The 20,478-nt window shown below is 44.4% G+C and overlaps 2 protein-coding genes across 5 annotated transcripts in view; both read right to left on the reverse strand.

The window, feature by feature from the left end:
• Positions 1-936: 936 nt before the first annotated feature.
• SPATA24 (spermatogenesis associated 24) lies at positions 937-9,549 on the reverse strand. 2 transcript variants are annotated; one of them, XM_037906031.2, is made up of 6 exons: positions 9,391-9,549; positions 8,547-8,612; positions 5,987-6,117; positions 4,797-4,867; positions 3,261-3,363; positions 937-1,871 (listed from the first exon to the last, which is right to left on the reverse strand). In XM_037906031.2, the coding sequence occupies exons 1-6, from the start codon at positions 9,490-9,492 to the stop codon at positions 1,781-1,783; spliced, it is 564 nt and encodes a 187-aa protein (XP_037761959.1). In that variant the 5' UTR covers positions 9,493-9,549; the 3' UTR covers positions 937-1,780. The 2 variants fall into 2 exon arrangements, with proteins under 2 accessions (XP_037761959.1, XP_043408668.1); XM_043552733.1 differs by lacking the exon at positions 9,391-9,549 and adding an exon at positions 9,147-9,312.
• Positions 8,547-20,478, reverse strand: part of DNAJC18 (DnaJ heat shock protein family (Hsp40) member C18) — a 50,607-nt gene continuing 38,675 nt past the window's right edge. The window contains exons 8-9 of one of the 3 annotated variants that reach the window (XR_006292637.1): positions 13,481-18,613; positions 8,547-8,612 (exon numbers count right to left, since the gene is read on the reverse strand). Coding sequence is in view for 2 of the 3 variants with exons in the window: in XM_037906027.2 (XP_037761955.1) it covers positions 18,489-18,613 (125 nt within the window). In the remaining variant the exon portion in view is untranslated. Of the gene's footprint in view, positions 8,613-12,616; positions 18,614-20,478 lie in introns of those variants that run through there. The other 2 variants (XM_037906027.2, XM_043552732.1) reach the window with 2 other exon arrangements.

Raw genomic sequence — 20,478 nt, forward strand, 5'->3', positions numbered from 1 at the left:
ACCCCCCACGGCTGCTCCCTCTCTAGCTGACCCCTCCCAGCTCCTCTCAGTTCTTCTCCCCAACTTTCCGCCCCCATCCACCCCAAATCAAGCAATGCAGGGGCCCCTCTGGCTAGGCCACACCATTGTCCCATGCAGCTTGCTGCTCCCTCTCAGCTGCTCCTTATGCAGCCCCCCATCACCACAGGCTTCCACAGGGACTGCAAGGTCTAGGGCAGCCAAAAACACAAGGCTCAGGCAAGGGAGGGGAGTTTGGGGAGCTGGGTTTAACGGGGGTGAGAAGGAAACGGAGAGGGCTCCAGTGCAGCACAATGGAAAGTACGAGGGTGGCAGGGGCAAAGGCACAGCCACGGGAGGCAGGAGCTTAGGGAATGGAGGATGCAGGGCCCTGTGTGTCACCAGGCTTGAACGTGATGCAGAAGCGACTGGAAGGCCAGGGCGATGGCAGCAGGAGGCTGCCAGGAACTGTGCTTCAGGAGGAGTGTGGGGCAAGGCTTACCCAGAGCATTACGCACCTCTGGCCAAGCCTTTGGGGCTGAATGGATGCAGAATCCAATGCAGCTTCTCCTGCCCTCCCATCACAGGCTGTTTAAAGCAACAGGCACCCCTCCAGCATCTGTCCATCTTGGAGGGAAACTTTGGGGTGTCTCCCTGCTGGGGGCAGGGGAGTCAGAGTCTAGTCACATCCGGCCCTCCCCCCACTGCATCCTGGGTACCTGCACCTGCAAGGCTGGGAGCAGGAATGCAATGCCAAGAGTCCCCATTGAGTCCAATGGGTCAAGAAGGAAATTTACCAGCAGTTCTTGAACCACTGAAGAGTCCCATCCTCCCCCAAGAAGGGGCATGGTGCAGAGATGCCGGGTTCAGCAGCAAGGGACACATAGGACTGAACTCAGATCATGACAGGGCAGTAAAGGGGAAGCTGATCTCGAGGTATTTAGTATAAAACCATTTATTTGAAGGCACTTGGCCTGTACATGCATCCCATCACCCTTCTGGGGTCTAACAGTATTTACCAAGCTTCAGGAGATTGTCCCTGCCATTTTCTTGGTGGGTACAGGGGGTCAGACAGGGGAAGCTGTGAGACACAAACAGCACTGGCTAGGAAGGGGCAGAACATGGCTAGGCAATGGGAGCGTTTCCATATAAGCCCCTAGCCCACAGCAGCAGTGACCAAGGAACTGCCGCTATTGCAACCCAGGGCCTGCTCTGAGCAGAGACCCAGCTGAGGTGGTGGCTTTGTGAAGCACACAAATGCTTAGAGGACAAGGGGAAGCCCATCTAATTAATTTCACTTGCACCAGGCTCCAGGGGTGAAAGGCCATTGTATTAAACCACACCTGCAGCAGCCTGAGTCTGTCTTTGCACTCAGGTTTGGCCATGACAGAGGGGTAGCTGGGCCAAATTTGAGTGAGCGGCAGCAACGCAAACCCCATGTGCCAGGTCGCACTGCCTGGAGTGGGGAGTTGGGCCTAGCCCCACAGGACAGAAGCCACCAATGAAGGATGAGTGCAGGGTGGGCTTGCTTTCCAACCCCCGCCCTGACCTCCCCCTGCCCCGGGGGCCTCCCCTCTGCACCAGGCCAGGAAAAGTATGTTTGTGTAAGCCAAGGCCCACTGATGGGTTAATGTGGTGACTCATCTACAACCTTCCTGAGATAGTGCTGGATATTGCTATTGGTCTTGTTGGCCACTGCAGTAACTGTGAGCACTAGAATCTTTTTGCAACAGCAGTTGCATACTGAGGGGATACATGGATGGTAGTGTAATGTCTAATACATTCACTTTAAACCCTTCTTCTGTTTCTTTTCCAGCACTTGTGCTATGTAACTTTCCTGTTGTTTCTGTATTTTTAAGTCTGACACTTGAGTCCTGCAAAAAAACCAACAAAAACAAAAAACAAACAAACCACCCATCAGAAAGTTGCACTGGCAGGCATCACACTGCTAATTTATCACCAATTCTCCTGGTTGCTTCCTGGGCAGGTTAATCAGGGATCTTTTAAGCACTTACTAAGGAAATGGCCGCATTAACAAGGATGCTCCATTAACCCAGAGCTAACGGCTACCCAGGTGGTACCACTCAGGAGTTTTTTGTCACTCTATAGCCAGGTGTGTTGGCAAACCAGGGTTACATTGATTTCACTTCTTGGTATTGGCAATGTAACTTTCCTGTTCCTGGCAATCAGTGTCAGGTTGGTAAATCGGACTCCAGGTGTGAAAGGTGCAGGGAAGACTCACTGCTCAGTCAAGAGGTAGCTCAGGCCTGGTCCACACTTAAAAGTTATGTCTGCATTGCTACATTGGCCAGGGGTGTGAAACAACCCCCCCCCCTCCCCCCGAGCGACACAGCTATGCTGAAAACCCCCCCAGTGCGGACACAGCTGCATCAATGAAAGAAGGCTTCTGTTGATGTAGCCAATGTCATTCAGGAAGGTGGTGTTCCTACACCAACAGAAACCCCGTCTGCCAATGTAGGCTGTGTCCATGCTTGGTGGGTGACACCAGCATGGGCCCCATGCCGTAGATACACCTGAAGAAGAATGCAGTGCTTTTTATTAAAGAGAATTTCATACAGATGAAAAGTGCAAGGCTGGCAGCCGCAGAGAGGGTTTGTTCTCCATTTATCCACAGAGCAGGTACAGCAGGCGCAAACATCCCCCGATTAATGTGCCTGCCCCTTGATCCGGAGGGACAGTCCAGAGGGGAAGTCTCCATGGACAGCTCAGTCCTTAGCTGCTCTACTGAGACAGCTAGCAATGGGGCCGATGAATGGGTTTCATAATGCAGATGCCCATTCCCAGCCACTGGGATCTGCCTGCGTGAGAGATGCCTTGGCCCCTGTGCCATGCTGCCCTGGTTGCAATCCGCAGAGGCACTTGAGCTAGATCTCTCTTGCTTTACACGTTGGGGGTTGACAGGATGTTCTCTGTGAGGGGCCCTCAACTTTGGAACCTACTCCCCTCCCACCTGCTCTGAAACAGCACCGGCCTGCTGACCTTCCAGGCATGCTGCAAGGGCTCTGAGGCGGAAGGGGACTGACAGGGGCAAAGGGTCAGTGCGGAGGCAGGTGGCTTCTAGTTGGAGTGAATTTAACGGGATTACTTTTGAAGTGATATCAGAGGCTGCTAGAGAGCCAGATGGGTAGATTGTTAAAACACTGAAACAGACAAAACAGACCCCATATTCCCACTGAGGTCAGCATCAAACTCCCACTGGCTGCAGCGTAGGGCCGATAACGATCTAAGGAGGTAATACTTACTTGAGTGTTTGCTTCTGCTTGGTGATGAACTGCTGCAGCTCCTTAATTTCATTCTCTTTGTCATTGAGAAGATCCTCCTGTTTCATAATATGGCTCTCGATTTCTACCAAAAAAAATGCGGAGGGGGAGTTGAGGCTTAAAACTCACTTGAGATGCAGCTAATCTTAGGTGCATTTCTATTTCCTCTGGCATCAGCACGGCAGCTGGGGTTTTTTTTGGCCTTTGTTCTAAGAATTTCTTATAGTATCAGCTACAAACATGGATACCGAAAACATGGGGAAAATGTTCCCACACCCCCCAAAAATGGAGATCAGCTTTGCAGCAGGTGCTGCTGAAATGCTGACAACAGTGACGTTCGGCTACAGTCAGTTCTGGATTGGTTTCACATAAACACAAACTGTCTGCAATGGCGGCATGAAACCTAACTAGGGCAGCTAAGGTGAGAGGACAGCTTGTTAAACAGAAATACACCAAAAATAAAGGTTCTTGGGTCTAACCCCTTCCATCTGCAGGCTTCAGGACACTGCACGGACATCTGTTGGCTTCACCACACCCCCGTGAAGCAGGTATTTATCACAAGCAATATAGTACAGCTAGAGATGCTGAGGCACAGAGAGGTTAAAGGGCTAATCCTATGAAATGCTGAGTACTCCCTGAATGCCCTCAGCTCCCACTGACTTCAGCTGAAGGCACTGGGCACCTCCCAGGAGATGCCTGGCACATCCCAGGATCAGGCCCTAAGTGACTTGCCCCTGATCACATGCTATATCTGTGGCAGAGATAGGCCCAGGTCCCCCTGTGCCTTCAACTCCAGGTCGTGCTTCCTGAAGCTAAACAGTAAGGTGCTTTCATTACAGATGAGAAGACACTGAGTGGAACAAAGCGTTGCCCTGTTAAATATTTTACTGCTCAAACCCTGGATTGGGCCATGCATGGCTCTCATTGCCTGGCCTGGGATTTCAGCCTAATGCCCTGGGAGCACCTTAACCTGACTGGGGAGGAAAAAGTGGGTAGATATTTAAAATGTGCCGTCTGCTTGCGGAGAAAGCCAGCTCTCCTTAGCAGTCAAGCAGGGCCACTCCGAGCCTTTGCTCAGTGACTCAGAGAAGCATGATTCCCTCCCTGCTCCTCCCTTTCTCCAGGAGCGGCTGGTATCTGCACCAGGCTTTTCCCAGCTGCAGATTCCTTCCCTCCTGCACCAGCTCAGCTGATATACTAACGGGAGAATGGAACTACGGCTCCACCAACTCCCTGCCCTGCTTCATGCCCATGTATTCGTAGGTGCCTGGGAATAGTGACTACATGGAACCTGCTCCCCCATCCCCTACACCTGGATCTACGGTTCAGAGAGACCCCGTGGCAGGTGGCGCGTGTGTGTCTGTCTTACTCCCCTTTACACGCCTGTACAGAGTCTTGGCAGGAGTACAATGTTAAGTCACATCACCCTTCCTAATTAAAGAAAATCCTAGTTACTGGGCTTTTGTTTCTAAGCCAGTAGAGCAATGCATAACAGACTGTAGCCTCTGGTAAACTTACCATTGCATTTGCTTATTAGCTTGTCTTTTTTGGTGGATTCTTTTAGCGCTTTGGTCTTAATGTTGGAAAGTCTATAATAGAAGCAACAAAAATGAAGGCAAGTGACAAGAGTGTCAGTGTAATTTTAAATGCTGAAGAACCTTCCCATTTTTAAGGGCTGATCTTCCTTCTGCACCAACATGGCATGCAACCCCCTTACGCAGCTCTGAACATCCCCGCCTCCACGGCATTTGGAGATCTCATTACCTGATGTGCACTCGCATGGCAGCTACTCTGCTTAGCCTCTGTTTGACAGACTGGGAATGGGTGACAGGGGATGGATCACTACATGATTACCTGTTCTGTTCATTCCCTCTGGGGCACCTGGCATTGGCCACTGTCAGAAGACAGGATACTAGGCTAGATGGACCTTTGGTCTGGCCCAGTATAGCCAGTCTTATGCACTCAGGCATCCAAATGACACTGATTGGGACTACATTTTAAGCCCTGATCCTGCAAAATGATCCACTTGGGCACACCTGTAAGACCAGGCAAAGGCCCAGTGGCTTCAAAATGATCTCCACACACAAATCACTTTACAAGGCTGGGGCCTTAGGCAGAAATGTCCTTTAAAAAACGCTGCTGAACCTCTTCCATCACAAAGCAATACATTTTAGAGGCAATCTAAAGAGCCTTGTCTTCCAAACCCTAAATTCCAGGCCTCACAATGCTGAACTTGGGTCCAGATTCAGCAAAGCATTTAATTACGAGCTTCAAATTAAGCGCATGCTTAAGTCCCATTTACGTCAACTGAATTTAAATATATAGGTAAATATAGTCAACAAGGGAGTTTGTTGTGATGAAGATTTTATTACTTGTATTATTGTAATGGCCAGTTGCCCCAGTCCCTGACCAGGGAGTGCCCCCTTGTGCTAGGGGCTGTACAATCAGAACAAAAAAGGGTTGCTAACTGCTTTTGGCTCCGATTCAGCAAAGCACTTTAGTATGTGCTTAACTTTTTTCCGATCTCTAATTCTATTAAATTCGGGTAAACAACTCCCCCCCCCCCCCCCCCCCCCCCCCCCGTGAAAATGGAGTCCCTAATTAAGTACAATGCTGTCATACCCAGCCTGGTTACCAACGAGACAAAATACTTGCTGCCTGTTTTCAAATATTAAACACAAAAATCCCTCTCCCCCAACCAAACTTACGCTTTTTCAAAGACTTGTTTCTCTCTTTCAAGCTGCTTGGACAAAATCTCAATCTCCCCGAGCGCAAACTGCAGCTTCTCAGCTTCCTTGGCAAGCAGGATTTTGGTCTTAGAGTGCTCTTCCTCTTCTTTCTGTAATACACACAGCATCCCTCTGTTCTCTGCCAGCCCCAGACCAACACAGAGTGTAAATCACAGACTCATAGAAATGTGGGGCTTGAGAGGTCATCAAGTCAAGCCCCCTGTACTGAGGCAGGACTGAGTAAACCTATGCCAGCCCTGACAGGTATCTGTCCAACCTGTTCTTAAAAACCTTCAATGACAGGGATCCCTTGGAAGCCTGTTCCAGAGCTTAACTACCCCTAGAGTTAACCCTTAACTAGCCTTAAAGTTTTTCCTAATAACTAACCAAAATCTCTTGCTGCAGATTAAGTCCATTACTTCTTGTCCTAACTTCAGTGGACATGGAGAACCATTGATCACTGTCCTCTTTCTAACAGCCCTTAGCATATTTGAAGACTATTATCAGGTCCCTGCACCCCCTCAAAAATCTAACATGGGTTGATCATTATCTTACAGTTCCAGAGGATTTTTCATTTCAGAAGTTGCCAAAGCACTTTACAAACACTCTAATCATTTTGCCCACTAATGAAAAGCAGCCATGGCTAGGATGGAAGGTGGTAGCTGGTTAACAGGGCACAGCAAAATTACAAAGCAAGTTAGGACAGGATGTGTTAAAAAAAATTACTATAGCCAGTTGAAACTGCAAGGGAGTTGAAGGAGGCAGAATGCAAATCCCTACAATGGCCGGGCCACTAGCATTAACACCCAAACTCTAAGGAAATGTGTCACTGGATCTTTAATGATCACAAGTGGACAAGTCCACCATTTTGTCTTCTCCAAAAGACACCACCTTTGGCAGAACGGTGCCCCTAGCACCACTAAGGAATATTAATTCAATATCTACTCAGAGAGATGAGTGCCACTTACTGAATTATCCAGCCACAATTCTTTAAATGTAAATATTAAAAGATCTTGACTGACCAATTTCATCCTTCTGCTCACAAGCTCTTGAGTAATCAGGGGCTCTATTAGTTACATCTTTCCTGGTGAACCTCAATCAAAGGATGGAAAAATCCATTAATTACACAATATATGTGGGCTACCTCACCAGCTATGGACTGGGTGTCCCACTTCACTTGCTCCTACCATACACAACTTACCATTCAGGCTAAGTGGCTCTCAACACACTAACAACTGAACACCTTTTTTCCATTGTTAGATCCCCTCCATCACTGAGCTATCCAGCTCCCACTTATCCATGACATCTGAACATGCACTCTGCTGTGATCTCCCAGTTACTATGGAGCTGGCATGGAAGAGGCCAACATGTGGCAGATTTTTTGGTATATTTGATACTTTGGAAAAGTGCATTTAAAATTCACTACTATTTTATACCTATTGGAATTGAAATCATTTTTTAAAATGAAGTGAACGGATTTGTCATTTTAATCACCTTTAAGCAACATCCTAACCTTCATCTTCAACCAGGCATCACATAACAGACAAACTGCTCACAGCTCCAAAGTAAACAGGGTTATTTTCTGTTCTGTTTTTCACAGGTTCTTATATGGCACTCATCATGGTAGTATCTGAGCACCATCCAGTAGTAGTAATGCACATCTCACATGTGTTGTTTGCTCTCTCACCCTTGCCCACTCGGAGCGTTTTTTCTTTTGTTAAAATATACCTGTTGCTATGTATTTATATTAAAGAAGGCAAGGTCAAATAAATGAACCTTGCACTTGGAGTGGAACGTGGTAAGGTTTGTGATAGTTCTTAGTTCGAGGGAAGGGGTAGGGGGTTGGGGAAAGGAGTTAATTGACCAGCTCCCAAACACTTCCACTGGCTGAACGGGTGTGTGTTCCTCCTCAGATCCATGCTCCATGGGCCTCCTAGTATCCTTTACCCTATATAACCTCAGGAGCCACAAAAAGTTAAAATGTCAAACATCTAAGCAAGCTCCAGGGCACTGACCTGGTTCTTTAGACAGCTCACCACATATGAATCAAGCATGAGCCTCTAGTACAGCATCACTGAACACAAAATAGCTAGAGACAAATATTCAAAAAGAGAGGAAAAGGCGTGGGTCCCAGGGGTGGTAGAGAGAATACACACCCAGAGAAGAATCGTTAACGGTACTAAGACAGTTTTTTTATTCTGTTTGTGCCACATGTAGCCCCATGGAATCTTAGTCTGCTGACAATTAATAGTCCTTTCCATGAGCTTCACTCTCTTTGCTGTCTAATTAATGTGGTACTCAGCAAATTTTTTTTAGAACTGCTAAGCTGCACCAAAACTACCCTTGAGTCCAAATGCAGCTCTCCTACCTTTCATTAAGCACTGCAAGGCTAATTTCAATCTGTTTGGCCTAGTTTCCAATAGAAACAGAAATCATTACATTATTCATTGAGGCCTCCACCAGGATTGGAGCCCCATTGGTACCAGATGCTGTTCAAAATGTATGAAGATGTAGTCCCTACCCCCAAGAGGTTACTTACCTCCAACTTCTTCACAACAGCCTCATAATCCTCTTTATGGACAAAATTATCCTCCTGTATTACTATCTGCAAAAAGAATTTGAAGTTCAATAAGTCAGTTACATGCACAGATAGAGCTTCAATGTATGTTGGGCAGACTACCAGAGTCACTAGCGATTTTGACAGGTTTCAGAGTGGCAGCTGTGTTAGTCTGTATCCGCAAAAAGTACAGGAGGACTTGTGGCACCTTAGAGACTAACAAATTTATTTGAGCATAAGCTTTCGTGAGCTACAGCTTTTGAGTGTAGAAGAAGAAAGAAGGCTGCCTTTCCAAGGGCAAATGCTCAGCATCTTCTGACCATCAGCGCTTTTTAAGGTGTCTCAACCTGGACACCCAACAACAGACACACCCAAATCACTTATGTTTTTTTAAAGGCCTGGCCATAAAAACCAGGTGTGCTACAAAGACCCTGCTGCCTGCCAGCAGCTAGCCAGTCGCTGGGGCAGAGGTGTCTCAAGAGGAATTCACTATCTTGAACACAAACAAAACTAGGGAAAAGGGGGCAGCTGGGGCCTTGCATGCCTGTGAAAACAGCACTGGCAGAGGCAACACAAACACACCTGCTCACGTGCAAACGTCATAGAGCCGGGGGGAGGGGTGAGCACATACACCCATTGCTCAGACCCCTGTATCGGGTGCAGCCCAGCGGGCGCCCTAGTGCGGGGTGAGGGGCCGCAGGAACCTTCTAGGACAAAGCGCAACAAGCACAGGGTGAGGGGGCGGGGCCTCTAAATGGCCCCACCCACCAACGCTCCAAGCCCCGCCCATCCGCGTCGCCGCTCCGCCCATGGGCCCCGCCCGCACCCGGAGCCGCAGCCGCTCTATTAGCGCCTCCTGGGTCGCGACGAGGTCCCGCAGCTGCCGGAAAGCCAGAGCCTCGGTACCCGGCCCCGGCTCCGCCGCCATCTCCGCGCTCCCCGCGCCGTTGGAAATGGCCGCCGCCGCTTCCCCCCGGCCAATCACAACCCAGCTCCCTCACCGCCCCCAGCAACGGGGACAGCGAGGCACCGCCCGCTGGCAACCGGGCGGGGGACACGCCCACTCCTGAAAGGAGCCACGTGGGGGCATGTCTACACGGGGAAGAACAACCCCTGGCCTAAGGGGCTGTTTGATTGCATTGTAGCCATTCAGGCTGGGGCTGGAGTTGGGGCCCTGCCAGGGGGGAGGGCCCCAGAGGTGTTCTGGCTGAGGCTGCAGCCCCATCTACCCTGCAATTAAACAGCCCCTTGTCCAGAGTCAGGTGGCATGAGCCAGCCCATGGCGGCTAACTGCAGCGTAGACATATACAGAAGGAAACACAAATGGGGGGGGGGGGGGGGGGGGGGGGAAGAGGACAAGGAGAGGGAGAAGGGAGACAGCAAGGGGGCTGAGGGGTTAGAAAGGAGGAGAGAGGGAAGCTGTGCGGCCTGACCCATAAACCCAGGTGCAGGGCAGCCCCAGCTTTGGTGTGTGACCTGTGCACCGGTGGCTAAGACAGATGGGGAAGGGAAGAGTTTCTCTCCAGTGCAGCAGCATTGCTGGGACTTTGGGAACTGGCTGCTGGGAGAGAGGGCCGGGGCATGGCTTGGGGTAGCACGGGCAAGGTGGCAAAAGGCCTGCAGGCCAGGCCAGGCGAGGAGTGGCCAAGGCGGTAGGGAAGGGAGGCCATGATGAGCCAGAGAGGCCAGCACAGTATCAGCTGCAGGGGCCTGCAAGCCAGAGGAGTAAGCATTCCTGCTAGGCAGCCTGCTCCTGGGAGCACTGACACTAAGTAAGGGAAGCCTGGGCAGAAAGAGAGTGAGTCAACAACCCTAGACACGTTGGGCCTAAAACCCATTTACACCTGTCAGTAAATTCAGTGTGGATTCACCTTCCTTATGCCTGTGTAAAGCAAAAGGAACATCAGACTCATGGAGCTGACACTGGAGCCATCAGACAGGTTCAGATGTAGAAGTGAATGGAGGATAAATGGTTATCTGCCTAGATTATAAACTCTTTGGGGCAGGGATCATCATTGCTGGGTCTGGGTTTGTACAGCACCTAGCACAAAAGGGTTCTGGTCTGTGACACGGGCTCAAAGGTGCTACAGCAACACAAATAATAATTAATGCCAATACCTAAGGTAGCGTGAAAGGTGCTTCCCCCCTGGCTGTCACACAAAATTACCAGTCAAACAAAAGCACAGTGATATATCTGGCTTTGTTAATGGAAGCGTTGGGTTTTGTTTCTGGCAATGGTTAAAGGCACTGTTGCTATAGGAAAGCATCTTCAAAAAGGTGGATCTTACATTTCACCTCTACAGGAAGTTTTGGGCTTAGTAAATGGTGGGAAAATTGCTAAAATGTCATAGACAAGGCCCCTCCCTGTGATTTCTTCTTATGATAGGCAGGGCTCTGCTGCTGCTAATATTCTGCTCTGATACCTGGTCAAATGGTAGCCACTGCTGTATTGGTGACTGTTGAAACCATAGCAAGAGATGAGATCACATGCAGGGGCATTATCTATACAAGACTTCAGCAATTCTCCCACTGCTGGTGCAGAATCTGCGCTAGCCCTGATTGGGGTACAGGTGTTCTAACTATCGGTCTGAGCAGGAAATATAGGAGAGAAGCTAGGGAACACTGGTGTAACTCTGGAAAGATATGTTAAAGGAGCAGTTAGAAAGCAATGAGAATCTTACAGCAATAAGGTGACATCAAAGAATGTAGGTCTCATCTTCTAAATAGTTGTCATTCTGCTTAAAGCATGTTTCCCTCCCATGTTTTCCCAAAACTCCAGCCCCTCCCCCCAGCTGCATTAATGGCACTGATTCTGTTAAGGAAATGAAGTTGTATGGTGTCTGTTTATACTGAGAATCATTCTCCTTGTTTTTTCAGTAGTGACCCACTGGGAATGAGTCCAAGTTCTATGGAAAATGCAGTTTTACTGGTACTGATTTACTCATGTTAAATATATTTTTGATCTGTAGCTGGGCTGTACACAATGGATAACCTCTGTCAGCTGCTGATTAACAGGACTATTAAAAGCAAATGGTTTACATTTATGACCTTTGATGCTAAAGCCCTATACTATGAAGTATTGGGGTACAGATCAGCAGCCAGCCCTGGCACTTCACACGACAGGGAGTAGGCAATTTTGCTAAGGAGCCTGGTGCAGTCAGCTACTTTGATCATGTGTGATAGGAGAGAGAGCAAGTAGAAATTCAGTTAAAAGGTACCTTCTGAAAGCTTCCTCCACATAATAAACTCCAAGGTACTCAATTTATCAATATTGGAAGGCTTAAGGGACAAGTCAGTCCTTTGGGACTTAAGCATCTGGCTGTATGGGGGTATGAACTTCCTCGTGATGTTTCCAGCTGATGTGCTTGAGTCTGCTAATGTTAACAGTTTACTGTGTGACAGTTAACTGTGAAATATTTCTCAAAGATTTGGGAAGAGGGAACAGATCAATTATCTTTATAGAAAGGCTAGATTATTCGTTAGGAGTATTGTCCTAGCTGCAACTGGCTAACATCATTACAGCTGGTCAGAAAATTTCCAACAAACCAAATGCTGATTCATTGCAGTGAAACGTTTTGTTGAATCTATTAAATATTCACAAAAACTTTTGCCTCAATGCAAGCAGGTTTTTACTGGACAAGTGCCAGCATTGTAGGGTTCACAGCTCTGGCAGGGAGCCTACCAGTCCCCGGAATCCTGGCAGGCATCCCATGCCACAGAAGGGAACGTGCCAACCCTAAGCAATACAATGGGTTTGGCTGTTTCTGCACTTCAAACTCCAGTGAGGCATAGGGATAGGGGACAGAAACACATTAAGCACTTATTCAGCTGTTTGGTACTCAGATCTGGTTTTAGGCTTGGCCTTAGCACCTCTTTTTCAGGCCTGACTGGCACAGACATAAGCACAAAACCGATGGAATGGTAGCTTCACTTACTACTTCCCATTCATAATTTTTGATGGCACTAGCTTTAGATATAGCCTTGTTAAATCTCATAACCCAAAGGAGTGCTTCAGGGAGCCCAGTAATAGCTCGGATCAACATTCCAAGATGAACAGCGTGACTCCATTACATTTAATACAAAAACTTCATCTTCTGATTAAGAGTACACAAGTCAAAACAAACTAAGGTCTCAAGAACTGAGCTGATTATTCAGACCCAACAATCAAGACAGAACTGATTTTTCCAGAATTCTTACTGTAGTAAGGACAGAACAGCTTATTTTCTAATCATCTAGTGTAACAATACAGAGAGGAAATATACACAAATATACAACTTATGTAAATTAGAACTGTACAGTCAAGGTTCAATGGACTGATACACTATTACAGTATGGCCAATATGGATTTACTTAAGGTAAATGGAATATACATTCAGAAAATACTTTAATATCTCCTACTGAAATAAGTTAAATAAATAGGAATACTAAGGTTGCACTTTCCATTAAACAAAAGTTTGAAACCAACAAAATAAATGCTGCATCTTTTGATGCGTCATGCGTGCTTAGGTAAGAAATAATTTATAATATCACCAGGAAATGCAAATCTTTCGTTTATATTACCACCTATATTTACCCACAAAGTGAGCATCTCTTTAGTTGGACAAATATTGAAGCAAATACATAGTGAATCCTGACTATAAATCTGTATGTTGTAACATTACTGCACTTTGCAATTTAGCAAAGTGGAAAAACTGTTTCTAGTATCAATTAATTGATTACCGTGGGCTGCTCCTATCAAAATCCAGTGCATCAGAGAAGATCACACAATAGAGCCATGTTTCCAAAGCACAGGGCCAAATTCTCCCTTTGGATACACGTATGAAACTGCCATTGGCTTAAATTATATTTGGCCCTGTGCTTTGGAAATAATATATATTAATTATATATCTGAGTACATCTAAGGATAGAGTTTGTACCTTATGTTGTCTCGGGGGCTGGCAAGAGGAAGAGAGATTGGGACTTTCAAGTGGATCATAGATAGGAAGACAGCGTTAATGGCTTGGTCTGAAAAGGTAATCTAGACTCTCCAAGGACAGCCTTCAAAAACTGCTTTGCTTTCTCTGCTTGGAAGAAAACAGGCTTTTCAAGTGGCAATGCTATGCTGCCCTGCCTTGTTCCCCACCCCTCCCGCTGCTTAAGAAGCCAAGAGTGTTCCATCTTCACAAGAAAACTGAAGAACCACTGCCTCAGGATTATGGCCACCAGTGGGACAGTTATTAATTTTTCATTACAAGTCTTTGTGGAAACCATTGCACATCGTCAATTTCACATGATAAAGCCCAAAACTCCACAACCATGTCTCTTTTCATATTCAGTATCTTTTCACCCACAGTATGTACATAAATTAGAATGTGAAATCCTTCATTTCTAAAAATATAATCATATTCACAAATCTATTGGAATTCTCATAGAAACAGCCCAGGGGGCTTACAAAGCTTCAAGCACCTTCTTAAAAGTAATAAATATCCTTACACAGCTCACATTTATATCATGGCAGGAAATATTAGAAGCCTAAATAAAAATGAACACGCCCTACTTGCTGCTCAGAAAAACACTCTAATTTAGAGACCAGGAAATAGAAGTTGATCACAATTTGGTAAATGCCTTCTGGTTAAAGAAAGCAGTTCATTTAACGAGTTACTGTTACCTTGAGAAATATTTGACTAGATTTGATCTATTTTATCTATTTCCTAGCAAAAACAGAAGTAGCGACAAACATTAGAACAAGACACTTTATGTTGCTAATTGTTTTTACTCACATTCCCTAGAATACTGGCATTGAAGTAGTCTCTGAGAAGGATTTTAATCTCTGATATGACTGGCCATGATTCTGAATACAGAACATCTTACTGTTTTTTAAAACATCTCTTTACTTTTCAGTCGTGTTTTCCACTTAATCATGTTCTCTTCTTGAGTCCTACAGAAGACTCCTAAAATGATGGTGCTTCTTATAGATCATGTCCTGCCTCTATAAAACACTTTAAGATTGTTGGATGAAAGGTGAAATATACTGTAATTACAAAATATTATGTAGGTATTCAAGTTATATACAGTACATGTTATATGTCTAACCAGCTCATAGCATTCAGTTTTCCTACCACATTTTTGATAGTACTGGGAGCGTAAATTAGAAATAACTGGAGGATACTAAACTCGGTGTAAACACTGACCTGCTGTTCACATAAAATCTATTGTGGCATATATCAAATTACATGTACAATGCTATATTAAAAAACTTTATAAACAAAGTCAAGTACAGCACTCAGATTAGGAAAACAGCAGAATTAAGGTCGCCTGTGAAATGTTAATTTGGCACCCTTGTGAGCATGCACGATGATACAATCTTTAATTATATGAGGACATACTATTTTTTCCCCCTGCAGGATCCCTGCCTCATTCAGAGCACAGGATGGATGTTGCTCGCTGAATATGCAGCTACTCAATATTTTGTTTTATCTTCATTGAGCAGTCTGTGGCGTCCATCCTTATTTATACTGCACGCCATCCAAGCCCTGCACCAAATACAGATTTAATTTCTTTGTGGGTTTTCTATAGAACTCATCACTATAGTATTTGAGTGCTTCACAACCATTAATCAATCTATCTTCACAACACCCTTAGAGAAAAGGGGGTATTATTCCCATTTCACATATGGGGGGGCTGAGGCAGAGAGATTCCTGTCAAAAGTGTCTAAGGTGCCTGTAGTCTGATTTTTCAGAAAACTTCGTATTTTATAACACTTTATAGGTTCAAAACACAGACTTCATCTACAGTTGTGAGTGCTCAGCACTTCTGCAAATCAGCCCCCAGGTGTCTCAAATCAGACACTCACAAGATGACAAACAAACTAGTGGCCACCTGTGAAAAAAGTTCGGCTTAAGTGACTTGCCCAGCACCACACAGAAACTTTATGGCAGAGGCAGGGACAGAATCCAACTTTTCAAGCGTGGAATTCAGTTACCTTAACTATCAAACTATCCTTTCTCTTACTGCAATCCCATTTCATTCCCCACGCACCTTCCAATTTCTAGAATAAACAGTCTTACAGACAACTGTCTCTATGCAACCCTGATTAATTTTTCCTCAGCACTGCATCCTGTACACTGAACGAGGCAGCGGTCCGGTGGGGAAAAAAAAAAAGTATGTGATCATGTAATTATAGACTGCAACATAACGTACGCAGAGGCTGCACTAAAGCTGCATGGGCAACCTTAATTCTGCCATTTCTTAATTTTGGAGCCCATGACTTTGCAACCTTAACGTTATTCTAAGGTAGTATTTTGTATGTGATATCCTAGATTTAAAAAAAAAAAAAAAAAGCAAATTGTGGCTACCTGCACTACCTATCGTGAGGTTTAAAAGTGGGTGGAGTATTGGATTAGTTCTTAGTGGAGAGGTGTCAACACATTACAAGAGTCACTATTACAACAAGATCTGGGCTGAACATGGAGAAGCCTGCACTATCACTAGAAGTAATGTACCTAGTCCGTGGAAAAAGGCAATTTCATCCTCTAGAAGAGCCTGTTCAACAAATTTGTAGACAGAAAAAGAAAAGTATGAGTGCCTACCCCTTCTGCTGCTAAGTCAAGTCAAAGATGAAATACAACAGTCCAGAACATGGGGTGCAGCTAAGCTGCAGAGTCCTATTAATGGTATAGGCATAAGTGGTTTAAAACCCACCTTTGGACAGCCTTGATCCTCCTGCAGCTGCATGCAGGCTGGTCTCTTTGTACTGTTAGAGCAGCTCAAAGAATGCTCTAATTTACACCAGGCTGAAATAGTTACAAGGGGCCAAAATGCAACTGAGGATTGAAATGTTGCAGAAGCATCTGGGCCATGCCCTCTTTTCCCAGCTACACTGGCTGCAGGGTGGTTGTGTGGAATAAGAGCCTCTACATCAGATCTAGTCCACTGGAGGATCAGCCTTACAGTTCTTAGGCCAGTTAAACTAGATTATAATGGTAATGTAGTACACAGTAGCAGCCCTGCACTAGAGGAACACACCCAGTAACTTGATTATTTGTAGTAACATTTTGTTCTCTTCACATAAGAGCATAAGAATGGCCATACTGGGTCAGACCAAAGGTCCATCCAGTCCAGTATCCCGTCTACTGACGGTGGCCAATGCCAGGTGCCCCAGAGGGAGTGAACCTAACAGGTAATGATCTAGTGATCTCTCTCCTGCCATCCATCGTCACCCTCTGACAATCGGAGGCTAGGGACACCATTCCTTACCCATCCTGGCTAATAGCCATTAATGGACTTAACTTCCATGAATTTATCCAGTTCTCTTTTAAACCCTGTTATAGTCCTAGCCTTCACAACCTCCTCAGGCAAGGAGTTCCACAGGTTGACTGTGCACTGAGTGAAGAAGAACTTCCTTTTATTTGTTTTAAACCTGCTACCCATTAATTTCATTTGGTGGCCCCTAGTTCTTATATTATGGGAACAAGTAAACAACTTTTCCTTATTCACTTTCTCCACACCACTCATAACTTTATATATGAGTACATCTCTTCCTCTGCCTTCCATTAAATGTCAGATTTTATAAAAGAGGATTATAAAACAGGAGAGTAATAAATTAGTATTACAAAGAAAAAAATTCAATCTCTAGAGTGAAACATGCATGACAATTGCACATCAAAGCAAGAATGTGTTAAATAAGAACTGTATCAAAAAACTGCCTGGAGAATCTCTGTTGGAGCAAGAAGAAAGAGAAGGCTTGGAGATAAAATCAAACTAGACAATGAGCTTAAAAAATAAAAATACTGTGCCACTGAATAGAATACACGAGAACAATGTATCTGGCTGCATCCTCTTCTCCAGTGGCTTGGCAGTCATAAGAATCCACCTAAGATTCCTTTCCTACTGTAAAGTTAACAAAATTATCACCTCTTGTAAGTTTCTGATTACAATGAAACTCTCAAAGTTTGAGCTGGTTTTCTTAGTTAGTTGGGGGAAAGCTTCTCCCGCTCATTGCAAAAGAGATGGGATACACCTTTGCTTAATTAGATCCACTGGCATCCTTCAAATTTAGCTAAAGAATAGCTATAATTTTCACAATGAATGTTATCATTGCAAGTTTTCCACGTGAGAGAAAAGGATAAATGGGTGAGTTCAAATGAGACATTGTGGCAAGAGCAGGGACTCCAGGAATGCATCCCACATGCACAGAAATGAATGTTAGCAACTGAAATATGCTACTGCAGAAATAAACAATTTCCAAATTCTTACTGGCAATCTGGGTTAATTACATCACTAATTATAAAAGAATAGTATAGGTTTGGATCTAAATTCAGCAAAGCACATAACACATGCTTAATTTTAAGCACATGCTTAAATCTCATTGACTTCAATGAGACCTAAGTACATACTTAAGTACTTAGCTGAATCAAGGCTTTGATGAATACCTGAGGTAAGCACTGGAAAGCAGAATGGAGCAGGGAGTATGCCCTCTCTCAATTTTTTTTCACAAGCCATTTTGGATGCAAGGACATCAGCTTCAGATGAATATGGAAATGCCAGCATATAACTGAAACCTACATCGCCTGAATGACTGAGTGTGGTCTATGTCCAAATAAAATACAGGGTATATGGGATATTATGTACACTTTTCGGGGAACCAAAGTTGCTTGGTTGGCAGAAAAACTATATCAAATGAAGACTGGTGCCAAACTAAGCTACATTTTAGGGAGTTAATTTACATTGAATACCATTGGTTTTTGGAACAAACCAGCGTATATAGTATATTAGAGCAAATACTGTGTCTATGGCTCAGGGTTGCCCAGTTCGGTGAACATTACAAAGTTACCAATTATTAAAACTCTACATTAGGCTCTTTTTCTTTTCTTTTTTTAATAAATACAAAGGAAAATAGAAACAAGTTAAAACAGCAATAAATAACCCAGGATTTGTCTGGCCTACTCAGCCCCCCTTGTGTAGTCCAATAAGATTGGAGAGCTTTTCACAGTGCTCAAGTTTCAGTGACTCCGCTTTCTGTTTTAATCGCTCATCTCTGTATAATCTGGCCAAATTCGACAAGTCAGATTCTGAAAGATGAAAAAGATAACATTAGAACAAAGCTACTGAGCCTGATGTGTATAATCATGTTTAATGCTTCATTTTCCTCAATACATTTTAATAAGATTAATAAAATCCTATAACTTTTTAGCAGTTATCTTTACGGAGACGTTGTCAGCCCAAATTGGGCTAGGCATTTAGGAAAGTAAAAACAAATATTTCCATCATTATTTAAAATTTTAACTGTATGAAATAAACCATCTCCTGCAGTGTTTGTAATCCAAACACTGCAGCCTTGTGCTAGTGTATGAGAACCAGAAAATGAAACTGAGTAGACATCAAAAATGAAACTGATTGTCTATTTTCATTGTCCACAAAGAAAAATACAAAATGTAAACAAACAGCATAGTGCAGTAGTGCCCAAACTGTGGGGCGTGCACCTCTTGGGGGCACGGAGGAACATGGGAGGGGGGGGGGAGGTGAGGGAAATGAACAAGGGACCAACTACACTGCCTAAATCCTAAACTGCCTAATTCCATTCACTGAAAAATTATTTTTAGTCTTTTTGATTTGCTCACTAATATAATTTTTTCCTTAAGGAAATTACCAATTGAAAACAGTTACATGTACCTATGGAGAATGGCAGACATGGATTTCTGAACAGGTCAGAAAAGTTTCCTTATGCACAAGCTACCTGATGTCATTCAATTTGTTTGAAGAACTTTACACAGCTGTCAGATATCACAGCCAACAGGCTGATTCAGTATGGAAAGAACCTCACAATGGGACAAATCTTGTAGTTGCTACTCTGTCCCATGAAATCTGTGGGAGTTTTGATTGAGTAGTAACTGTAGGACTTTGTTCTTTGTATTTATTGAATGACTCTATACAGTGACAAGCATCAAGGATTTTTATTTTGAATCAGAAACCCATTCCTCCATTCCCTAACACTAAAATACCATCCACTGAGTACAGCATGCACCTGACAGACACACATGGATTTGGAGCAGGCACTTGTATAAGAACATGTTTTCAGATGCCAGCCAAGACTAGGCTGGTCTCAGCACACCGGGACTCTCAGTCAACTAGTTTTAAAATGAAAGCTTATTGAAATGAAGTCTCTGTTACAAGTTCTCTCATGGGGGTCAAACTTCTTACTGTGGGATGTTTACACCTATGCTGGTATGAATTTCATCATGTAAATCTCCTATACTTTATCTGATTCTTTATGCTGATTTGTCCTTATACCTGTATCTTTTAATATCCAGTTAAAATTTATAAAGGAAAATAATGTAATATGGTATTCATCAAATATGTTGTTTCAATGTCATATTTTAACCCCCTATTTTCAGTTGTCTTTATTTGGTGTTCTTTGGTCCTGAATTTTGTTAACTTCAGTCTTACACAGAAAGTGCTCTACCACAACAGACTAACGGTCCATCCAAATCTGGTATCCTTCCTTCAGCCTATATCAGGTGTTTTAAAGGACAAAAAGCCACAGCACACCCAGCCTATTGTGCAATACTAAGCCACAAGAGGAGAAACACTGCCTGCAGCTGGCAATCAAATCTTTTAAAATAAATAAGAGGCACCAAAAAAGTGACCGGCCGACCATGTGCTTTAGTGGACTAGTAGGCTGTTGAATGACTACTTTGTAGTCTCCATTAATGAGGTAGACAGACAGCAGACAGAAACCTTTTCAATAGTCAGATCAAAGACAATACAATATCCATTGTTCCTGTAGTTTTAACTTTGCGAAATTGTATATATCTATATCCATCAGCAACGAAGTAAACTCCAGTAAATAAAACAAACTACCTACTATCAATAAATACTCATTTAACAAAATGCATGGCCCAAATGAGGCTAAACATCTGAACAGAAAGGAATTAAT

This window comes from Chelonia mydas, chromosome 8 (assembly GCF_015237465.2).
Source record: "Chelonia mydas isolate rCheMyd1 chromosome 8, rCheMyd1.pri.v2, whole genome shotgun sequence".
NCBI lineage: Eukaryota > Metazoa > Chordata > Testudines > Cheloniidae > Chelonia > Chelonia mydas.

Bases quoted from the DNA above. Each gene is read 5' to 3' on its own strand.
- SPATA24 (XM_037906031.2), bottom strand. From the start codon at position 9,492: ATGGCGGCGGAGCCGGGGCCGGGTACCGAGGCTCTGGCTTTCCGGCAG. The intron at 3,364-4,796 runs GTAAGTTTACCA...TTTTTTTGGTAG, and splicing joins GCTAATAAGCAAATGCAATG to AAATCGAGAGCCATATTATG. The intron at 1,872-3,260 runs GTAAGTATTACC...GTTTTTTTGCAG, and splicing joins AAGCAGAAGCAAACACTCAA to GACTCAAGTGTCAGACTTAA.